A 10,916-nucleotide genomic window follows, 5' to 3' on the forward strand; every position below is an offset into this window, starting at 1 on the left:
TTCACGAATATTTATTTAGCAATAAATAGGACAGTGTTCAGATTAATGTCGTAGGAACGCGGACGCTCCCACCCCACCCACTACAACCATGTTTATTCTGCTGTAAACGGGTCAACGATACGTCCCAGCTATCAAAAACCAAAAACATAGTTAAATACATCGGTCATTAATGTGACTTTCACTAATCACAATACAACGCGTTTTCGTTGCCGTCGTGGTAATTTGTGAAAGTGACTCGGGTTCTATTTTCTGACGTAGTCAAGCTCTTATTCTGCTGTTTCAAGGCGAACCAACACCCCGTTAAACATAATTCAGACAGTACACATGCACTTTGTCCCTCCAAACATCGTGGGACCGTTTTTGAATCAGAGAGAATACTGATTCTGAACGCTCGATCGGAAGACGAGGAGCAGTGAACAGTAAGTATGGTTTTAAATGTGTTTTAGATGTCGGCGGCGGAGCCTCAGTTTGTTTGAAGGAATGAGGATTATTTCAATGGCTGCTTGCAGATCGGCTGCTGGACAGCGCTCTGAATGACAGCGACATCAAACTTCTCCATTTTCTGTTGTTTTGCATTCCCAACACGTCCGGGCGTTTGGTTTTGTTTGCGAGAAATGTTGTAAATAAAAATACGAAATTGTGGATGAAATATGATTTCACAGTTATTGCATGGGCTAGGCCTGTACTTGTTTGTACAATTACTGTAGCCTGTGAAATACCATGGTTATTTATGTGATATAGGCATATTTATTATATTGAAGCTGAATTGATTTTATCTTGGATTTGAAAGTTAAAATGTATAATGTTCCCAATTTACCGCTACTTCTTTTGTTGTATTTATGTGTTCGTTTTTTTCTGTCGATATCTAGCCATCAACGTTGTTTATGCAAGCAGGCAACTGTGCCTGTGATGTAGGCTAACAGCAAATATTGAGCAAGAACTCAAGGGGAGAAAGGGGAGAAAAATCAATTCAGTAATGTTTAGCAAAATACGCTTGTGGTGAGCGCAGAATCGTGCTCTGGACCTAAAAATATTGGTACCAAAGTAATGCAACATATTATGCAGTTAGCTGCAGTTCCCTTTGTTTATTAGAGCAGTTAACGGGAAAGCAATGTTCCTCCCTGTAATGAAGCAGTGACCGTGCATAGGTAAATACACTAGTGGTCTGTTGATTGACTGAATGAGACAAGTCGAAACTTGCACCAGATATTTTCACAGGCCTTCCCTGATGAAGAATAGAGAGAGATATCATTACTGATGTAAACGCAGCTGTAGGCTAGGTATTGTGCAGACGAGGCCGAGCATTATGGATTTTATTAATTGTAATATTTATTATTAAATCTGCTTTCAACAGTAGACTATGGATGCTCAAATCTGGACGTCAAATCCAAATTCAGCCCTGGTTTTCTTTCCCCCAGGTAATTAACTGTACAATTAGTGCTATTCATCGAACAGACTGTCTTCAGGCCTGTCTCCCAGGTAAAGGGAGGGTAGAAAACCAATATTTTCAAGGGCCTTGATTTGAGTAACAGGGATATAGACCGAAGTGGCATAAGTAGCACTGGTCTCCATTTGTTTTATTGTAATGCATTATGACAACTTAATTGGTCTAACAGAGTTTATTATGGAAGGTGAAACTTGCAGAAAGATCGTACAGCTTTTTTTTACAGAGGCTTGTATGACTGTCTTCACAGGGTAGACAGCGGGAAAAGCAGTGACTGAGACCATGAAGACGGCAGTTCACTTCCTCCTGGTGCTTGGCTCGCTCCTCCATGTCACCATCCGAGCCCAGGAGCTGAGCTCTGATGTCACGGAGCTGGCCCTCAAGAACGCGGAGTTCGCCATGAGCCTGTACCGCGAGATCGCCAGCGCCAGCGACGACAACGTCTTCTTCTCGCCCCTGTGCGTGTCGTCGGCCCTCGCCGCTCTGTCGACGGGCGCCCAGGGGGCCACCCGCGAGAAGATCCTCCAGGGGCTCGGCGTCGCCCCCCTGGAGCAGGACGGCCAGCCGGAGCGGATCCCGGACCTCTTCCAGAAGCTTCAGGAGGCGGTGACCAAGAACGAGGCGCTGCAGTTCGACCAGGCCGCCGCCCTCTTCGTCCGCCAGCAGCTGGAGGTGGAGACGGCCTTCAGCGACCTGATCAAGAAGTACTTTGGCGCCGACGTCAACAAGGTGGACTTCGCCAACGCGCAGGCCAGCAAGACCGCCATCAACGATTACGTCAAAAGCAAGACGGGGGGCAAGGTGATGGAGGTGGTCGGCACCGTGGACCCCCAAACCGCGCTAATGCTCATTAGCTCCGTCTTCTTTCAAGGTGAGGGGGCCTTTGATCAAAGTTCAGCGGGAGCTGGGGCTGTTCACGATTCACACTGAGGAATGCAAGGAAAAATGGGAGATTTAGTTAATGGCTTGTTCAGGAGCAATTTGTATCAATTGTAATTTAATTTTATGTATGTTTATTACTTGATTTTTGGGCATTTTAAAGCTTATGAATATGGTTTTGGAATATATTATTATGGAATATGTGTTTTTGTTAGTTATTTAATCACTGCAACAACATTTATGAAAATTGGGTTAATTTTTCAAGTATGTAAAGTCAAAGAAAATTAATAGTATGTTGGCAGCATAGAAAGTTACAGATTTTGAAAACTACCCTGGATCTTAAGAGTATCTTGGGCTTATGAAATCTTTCTTTCATTCTTTCATTTTTAACATAAATATGATTTTGTCTTTACTGTCTGGAATCTCTGCATCTTATGTAATGTTGCATGGCAGCTTAATTGACTGAGACAGATGTGTGACTTAATAGAATTACTGAAGTGAATAAAGGATAACACGTGTGGTTTGTCTTCTTGTACCCAGGGAACTGGGCGCTTCCATTCAGCACCAGCTCCTCGCCAGAGGAGCGTTTCTTCATCAACAAGTACAAAATCATCCAGGTCCCCATGATGTTCAACAGTGACAAGTACTACCTGGCCTACGACCCCGCCGTGAAGATGGGCGCTCTGAAGCTGCCGTACCAGGGGGGCGTGGCCATGCTCGTCCTCCTGCCCGACAAGGACGTAGACTACACCTCCGTCGACGAGGTGCTCACCGGAGAACGCTTCCTCGGCTGGATAAAGAGGCTGAAGAAAACGTAATAGCATGTGCGCCGCTTTCTCGCTGCGTTCCGTCACACGCCCACATAGGGGCAGCATAGCTCAGGAGGTAAGAGCGGTTGTCTGGCAGTCGGAGGGTTGCCGGTTCGATCCCCCGCCCTGGGCGTGTCGAAGTGTCCCGGAGCAAGACTCCTAACCCCTAATTGCTCCCAACGAGCTGATTGGTACCTTGCATGGCAGCCTTTCACCGTTGGCGTGTGAGTGTGAGTGTGAGTGTGAGTGTGAGTGTGTGTGTGTGTGTGTGAATGGGTGAATGAGAGGCATCAATTGTAGAGCGCTTTGGATAAAAGCGCTATATAAATGCAGTCCATTTACCATTACCATTTATGTTAACACTGGTGCCCAATCCAATGATAGCTTCCAATACGGACTAGCTGACTGACGAACCAGAACAGTGGGTTGGTTGCTGAAAGTTTGAATTCAGTGCCAGGTACAGTACATGACCACAGCAAGAATTCAGACAGACAAACAGGCTGAAAATACACTTCAAGTAACTTCAAAGTAGCCTGTACAGCTCTGCTATACCCCCTGTGGTTTAATGTGTGTATATTGCCTGATTTATGATATGTTTAATCTTATCTTTGGTTGAAATATCTTATTTTCGATAAGTACAGGCACAATATAAAAAGTGATATTTAAGTCTGCTTGTGAATAAATGCTATAAGAATGATATGTTCCTATGTGTAGCCTCTGGAAAAGTAGGGTCATTGTACATGCTACTTAAGAAATGCTTGATGCGCATTTTCTTGCTTTAGTCCACATACTCTGAATGCCCCTATACCACCCATTCTAAAGCTGGCTGGTCATTATATTTAAGTATCTAAAATATACTTCATTGCACAAAAAGGTGTCGGCCAGTTGAATCATGCAACAAAACTGAAATAGTATAATAGTATTTCAAAAACCCAGAAAGGTAACTAATCCTTAAATGTCATCTTAAATAATAAAGCACCTTTGAAAATGCTTGTCTAAGCTGGTGTCATAAGGACAGACACCATAAACATGTCTGCATAATCACATTAAGTATTACATAACATTACGTAACATTAATGAAACATGATATTTTGAGTGCATTGCATGCTGAAAAATATTACATGGTGAGTACCTTCTTGCCAAAGCATTACCCATAATTTTACAATAATTACATTACAGTGACTAAATGCATTTGTATTGCATAACCCTCCTATGCTAACATTACATTTTCATGATATCGCAGCATACTGGAGGTGCAGCTGCCCAGGTTCTCACTGGAGCAGTCGTACGCTTTGAAGGCGGTCCTGTCTGACCTGGGCATTTACAACGTGTCCGAGAGTGCAGACCTCTCCGGAGTGAGCAAGGAGCCTAATCTGAGCCTGTCAGAGGTCAGTATCAGGACCTGAGACACCATTACTGTCCTTAACTGTCTCCTGACAGTCCTGGGTGTATAATGTAGTATTATGGGTAGGGAATGGGGCTTGTAACCCGAAGGTTGCGGGTTTGATTCCAAGGTACAACACTACTGTTGTACTGTTGAGCAAGGTACTTAACTTCAGTATATATCCAGCCATGTTAAATGCTAAAATTTGTGTAAATTGCCATGGATTAGAGTGTCTGCTAAATGTCAGAAATGTAAAAAAAATGTGAAGTACTGTGGAGTACTAATTCACTGTGTGTGAGACAGTGTGTCTTGTCTTGTAATGCCTTCATTTCACTCTCTGCACAAGACCTTGCATTACATATATGCTGATGCACATAGTGTACACAGTATGAATTAAATGGTTGATTTTAGCTTGTCTTCATGGAGCGCTGCTGACAAATTGGCTTTAATTGTGCTGTGATTTCACTGTAAAGGCAGTGTGATTTCAGCATCAATTTCAGTTTCACTTAATGCCGCTGTGATTTCAAAGTTAAACTGTAGGATGCTGTTATTTCAGCGTGACTTCATGATGCTGTGATTTCCGTGAAACTCAATGGTGCGAGTTGTGAGTTGAGTGTGAATTAATGTTGCAGTGTCTCAGCTAATTTAAATAATATTTTATAACGTCTTTACTATGCAGTGCTTTCAATGTGTCTTTAGGGCAGTGTTATAAGTCTGTCACAGTTGAACTGTGCTTTATGTGCGTGTTTATTCCACACTAGTCACTGAAATTTAGCTGTGCAGTGCTTTCACTGTCTTAACTGTGCAGTTCTATCAATGTGACTTAACTGTGCCTCGGTTTCAGTGTGTCTTGACTATAGATTGTTTAATTGCATTCATAATACTGTGGTTTTCAGATGATTCACAAGGCCAAGATTGAGGTTAAGGAGTCTGGCACCGCTACCGCGGAAACCGGTCTCAACACACTCTCCGCACCCCCCCGCCTCATCTTCAACAGGCCCTTCCTCTTTGTCATCTACCATGAGGCCACCAACAGCCCTCTGTTCATGGGCAGGGTCATAGATCCCACCAAGAAGTAACTATTCCAATGGGCAGACTGCTGAACAAGACTCTCCATTATCCCACTTTAAACTTGCTTACTTTACATCTGTTTCAGCTAAACGTAGCGTTTGCTTTTGTCTGCCGTGCACTTATGAATAGAATAATGTGTATTCATCTGTGACATCCATAACTCATCAAAAGCAGACAAAGCTAATGTAATTGCAGAGAAATGGATGGTCATCCACAGGACACTCACATAGTAGAGATACACAAATTAAGGATGTTTGCTGTGTTTTTAAAGACCCTGTCTGTCACTTTTTAATAGTCACATCATATGAAAATGACAAAGTTCTTATACTGCCTATTTGTTATTGGTCTTCTGAAGACCAAACTGCTTGCATTGCATTATAGGAAATTACATTTTAGCCAATCGTAGTCATCGTATCTGTTTAGTGGGCTGCCAATCAAAAGTGATCTTGTAGTGAATATTCATTATAGGCCATTATACACATCTTGTAAGTTTTCCAGGCTCTCATACTTTTCCTCAAAGGAGATATTATTTTTCCGTTTATAAATTTGGAGACCTTTTTTTCATAATGTGGCTTAATGAATGAACTTTAAATGTTGAAAAAGTGATATACAGGGTAGCAGAACACACATGCATTAACGCAGTTATTATTTATGCGCTGCTAAATGTTAGAGTAGAAAAATCACGTCACTGAATTCCAGGTGTGTTTTTCTATCAGTAGATTATCAGATTTTAGAGCACATGAAGTTTTTAAAGAGGTGTAATAATTAGCATTCCCTTACTATGTCTCAGTTGGAAACAAGGGAACAAATGTAAGATGCTATGTTACCTGAAATGCTAAATAAATGACCTTCCGTTCTACAAATCTGTTTTGGTCGTTCAGATTTTGAAATACCATGGGTATAACGTGGCAGTGCAGCTACAGCTTGTGTGTGTGTGTGTGTGTGTGTGTGTGCCTGTTTGCATGTGTGCGTGCATGCATACATTAATGTGCGTGTGTCTTTGTGGATTTGCTCTTGCAGTTATCCCAGGTGACCTACTTATGACTGTCTCTGCCTGAAGTCGCCAACACGCCATTTACATATATGAACAAAATACTGTTGTATTTCTCTCATTAAATCCTTGCTTCAAGCACACCAGCACAATGTTGTTTGTTTTCTCCTTATATATCATTGTGATGGTTTCAAATTTCACCTGGGATTTCACATACGTCCTATTTGTCATTGCAGATTAGGGCCAGTAGAGAGCAGCAAAAGCATATTGTACAAAATGTAAATTCATCATGTACGCTGTACGCAGATCCATAAATAAAATGGACCATGGGGAAGACTTTAATCACAATTCTGCAACTAGCAGTGATTAATGTCTTGCTTGCAGATGATTTCAATAAAAAAGTTAAAAATAAAAATTGAATTAATTTTATTCCGTTGCATATTATAACCATAATATTAAATAAAATAGAAAGTACTATTTAAAATTAATTTTCCCTGAAAGGACCATAATCCTGTGGGTGCAATTGTTTGCTTACATTCTCAACAATTAGTCTGCTGAGCTACACTCAAATTGCAAGTGACTATATACTATGCACAACACATTACACAAGCTTCGGAAAAGTGACAACAAGATTGTCAGTTTACATAGCTTTTCAGATGATTTACCTCATGGGCCAAGTATCTTGACAGTCTTGTGACCTGAAGCGGTGACACTTATCTTTGCTTTTGGCCTTAGGGCAGGTCTGTATCCTGATACCAGAAGTGGCCTGATCCCTGACCCCTCCAGCTGCCCTGTTTCACATGTAGGGTCACCATGTATTGGCTCCTCTCTGCTCTACAGCCTAACACCTGCTGCTAAAAATACTTTTTCTAGCTCTTAGACACCAGGCAGTCCTCAAGTCCATTATCAAACTTTCACCTAGGCTCGATATGAGTGCACAGACTATGTAGTCTGTAGATAGTCAGAGCACTAATTTAGTCTGGAAAATGGCAAGCATGTTGGGCTGAACGGCCTGTTCTCGTCGCTGTGTTGTGCTGTGCTGTGCTACGCTACGCTATGCTATGCTATGCATGTTATGTTATGTTATGTTATGTTATGTTATGTTATGTTATGTTATGTTACAGACATTACCCAGGGAAGAAAAGAAAAATTAAGCAGCATATCTGAGGTATGCATCTTGGAATAATGTCTAGAAAATCGCATAGCAAGGGCATGGTTTTCAGGCTCACCATATATCTATCCTCTCTGTCATATGCCAGAGCACTTCTAAGTGACCTCCTAAGACCCGTAAATTCATTTTTGTTCGCTGTAGGGCACATGAGCAGGGCCGGCCCGTGGCATAAACACTCTCTGTGGTCGTTTAGGGCCACAACCGCCAGGGGGGCCCACACGACCGCCAGGGGGGCCACACGATCCAATGTTTATCTAAGGTAAATTAAGTCATTTTCGTAATAACGTTATTCATTCCCTATCGCGGAACTAGCGGTCTAAATTTAAAATGTAATGGCAACAGAACATTTCATAACAACGTAATGCAAGAAGGATGTTACCAAGAGAATGCCCCCCCCGCCCCTCGACAGAATCCAACAGCATTACTCCCCCCCCTCCTTTGTTGAACGCATTCCACGGAATTGTTTAGGGCCATCAAAATCCTAGGGCCGGCCCTGCACGAGTCTTTGGTTTTAATCTCAAGAACCCTATATTCTACTATACTGAAACATACACTAGGTTTGTCCAATAAGGGACATTCAATAAAAATGAAATAATATTTTTTTAAACATTTCAACATTGCAACATGTTTCTGTCACCCATGACCCTCGTAATTGTATTAGGTAAAAAAAAATGTGAAGTTTTTGTCTAGATTTCAGGAGAATAGGGAAACTATTGTTAACCCTACACAGTCAACCCTACTTCCATAATTTCCTCACTGAGTCCGGCATGTCAACTTTTTTAAATATATAACTGAAGGGTCAGCCCCTTCCTCAATAACTATTGTACAGAACTCCTGGTCCAGTCCCTGCTGGTCTCACGTCTAGACTCTTGCAGTTCCCTTCTTGCTGGTCCCCCTGTTTGCACTGCCAAATCCCTGCAGCTAACACAGAATGCGGCTAGACAACTTGTCTAGAATCTTCCCGAGTGTGCGATGTCGCAATCGTCCTCATTTCGTGTTGGCTGCCTGATATTTCCATTGGCTGCCTTATTACGATTAAAACCTTGGTCTTTGCCTACAGGGCAGTTAAAGGAAATATCTCCACCATACCTCCAATCAATCTTTAAACCGTAGGCCAGATTAATCTGCTCCACAGCTCCTGAGAGGGTGACTATCCATTCCCTCCATGGTCTCAAAATCTCAAAGCAGAATCTTTTCCTCGCTTCAGATGCATTTCATTACATTACATTACAGGCATTTGGCAGACGCTCTTATCCAGAGCGACGTACAACAAAGTGTATAATACAGACTGAGACCCATCTTCCTTAGTGATCACGGTTAACACAGCTGATACCCCTTCGGATCAAGGTATGCCAATAACAGATTGGAAAAGTTCCAAACGATCAAAGCGTTCATTGAACTTTCCTTTCATTCAAACCATGGTAGGTTTGTTTACAGGACAGAGCACTGCCATCACAACCATGACTGAACACTTGGTTTTCTGCAGCAATTTTAGCAGACTAAGCTGCATGAGTCAATACTGCTACCTAAATGGGTAATCTCACATTTTTCCTGAAAAGGGTTTTCTTGAGAGCGGACGAAAATGTATTTTCCATGAAGAGTTGGGATATTTAGCACGGCAGCACAGACAAACGTGCGTGCTGATTTCATATGGTTTCTGTGTCCCCCCCTGAAAGCAGGTCACGGTCTATAATTAGAATGCGCACCCAAGCAAAATGTTTTGTAAAAGAAACCTGTAAAATAATCTAATGTCTGCCGTGAGATATGGGACACGTGGCCGTCTGCAGGCAAACGCATTTCACATGTGGGATATGTTGCTGACAATATTGGTGAAGTAAAAGGTCAGAGTGCATTTGTTGCATCATAGGTTTTACAAGGTTAAATAAATGAATAAATATATTCTGTAGAATTCATTCATCCTGTTTCTCTTTCATGATTTTAACTGTTTCTTTTGGCAATTCCTATTGTAAAAATTCCACAGAAATAATGACGTAAAAATTTAAGTTATCAGATGAAATATTATTATTGTTATCTGTTCCTAAAAGATTATAGGTGGCCTCTGAAGACTTGGCATTTAACAAATGTAACCATTTGTTTTATGCATTTAAATTTGCAATTGCCAAAATGCTCTGCATGTGTGTCATGTAGAGCAGGGAAAAATACCTGTATCACATGTTTGGAAATGGAGATTGGTGCTGGAATTCCTCCTGAAATTTACAGGCAATGGAGCCCTGTCATTTCTGATCATGTCATAGATTGTAACTAATCCAATGTGTGTCATATACAACCAGTCAAACCAACCCAAAGTCAAACCAGTCAAACCAACCCAAACCAACTCGCATCAAATTTAAGTCCTTGGTGCTTGCATACCAGGCAGCTAAGGGGTCAGCACCAGGGTACATTCAGAGGATCATCAGACCCTACACACCAGCCAGACCTCTCCGTTCTGCCACCTCTGGACGCTTGGCACCTCCCCCTCTTCGCGTCTGCACTTCCCGCTCCCGTCTGCTGTCTGTCCTGGCCCCTCGCTGGTGGAATGACCTCCCGTGATGGTCAGAACAGCAGAGAATCTCCACTTTCAAACGCAGACTGAAGACTCATCTCTTCAGGCTGCACCTCTCCACCCTCCCTAGCCTATAGTTCAGCTCATTGTACTAGCTAGGGTAATTTGATTATGTTAGTGTATCTGGTAGGATTGTTTTTGTATGATTAGGTGTGATTCCAGTGCTAGTTTGTACTTTGTACTTGGTAGGATTCTTGCTGCTGAACAAGCTTACTCTACAGGGTTGGAGTCCTGATCGATGTGGTCACTTCTGGCACTACGATCCTTACTTCACTCTAGTGTTTCTTTTGCGCCTCTACATCTTGAAACCTATGCACTTGTTGTACGTCGCTCTGGATAAGAGCGTCTGCTAAATGCCTATAATGTAATGTAATGTAACCCAAGACCAGACCTCATCTTCAGTCACTCCACAATAACTTGTGTGTTGTTAAAAGGGGATAAAGGGGACTGTTAAATGATATATTCACATTCTGTAAGTATTTGGATTCTCAAACGCATGTATTTTAAGTGGAGAGTGCCTGCTATGCTGACTGTTGGTCTGAAATATGTTGATCCGGAACCAGGTTTTTTTTAATGCATGTTAACATTTTTCCTTTCAAAAGTG

The 10,916-nt window shown here is 42.1% G+C and overlaps 1 protein-coding gene across 1 annotated transcript; it reads left to right on the forward strand.

Annotated features, from left to right (window-relative positions):
• The first annotated feature begins 56 nt into the window (after positions 1-56).
• On the forward strand, positions 57-6,450 carry serpina10a (serpin peptidase inhibitor, clade A (alpha-1 antiproteinase, antitrypsin), member 10a). The gene is made up of 5 exons (XM_064339579.1): positions 57-419; positions 1,695-2,315; positions 2,864-3,137; positions 4,376-4,520; positions 5,413-6,450. Exons 2-5 carry the CDS (start codon positions 1,727-1,729, stop codon positions 5,593-5,595), a joined length of 1,191 nt encoding a protein of 396 aa, XP_064195649.1. The 5' UTR covers positions 57-419; positions 1,695-1,726; the 3' UTR covers positions 5,596-6,450.
• The last annotated feature ends 4,466 nt before the right edge of the window (positions 6,451-10,916 follow it).

The sequence above is a fragment of the Anguilla rostrata genome, chromosome 6, assembly GCF_018555375.3.
Source record: "Anguilla rostrata isolate EN2019 chromosome 6, ASM1855537v3, whole genome shotgun sequence".
NCBI classification, from domain to species: domain Eukaryota; kingdom Metazoa; phylum Chordata; class Actinopteri; order Anguilliformes; family Anguillidae; genus Anguilla; species Anguilla rostrata.

Excerpts from the sequence above, each read along its gene's own strand:
- serpina10a (XM_064339579.1), top strand. The coding sequence starts at position 1,727 with ATGAAGACGGCAGTTCACTTCCTCCTGGTGCTTGGCTCGCTCCTCCAT. Across the intron at positions 2,316-2,863 it reads TAGCTCCGTCTTCTTTCAAG|GGAACTGGGCGCTTCCATTC; the intron begins GTGAGGGGGCCT and ends TCTTGTACCCAG. Across the intron at positions 4,521-5,412 it reads CTAATCTGAGCCTGTCAGAG|ATGATTCACAAGGCCAAGAT; the intron begins GTCAGTATCAGG and ends TGTGGTTTTCAG.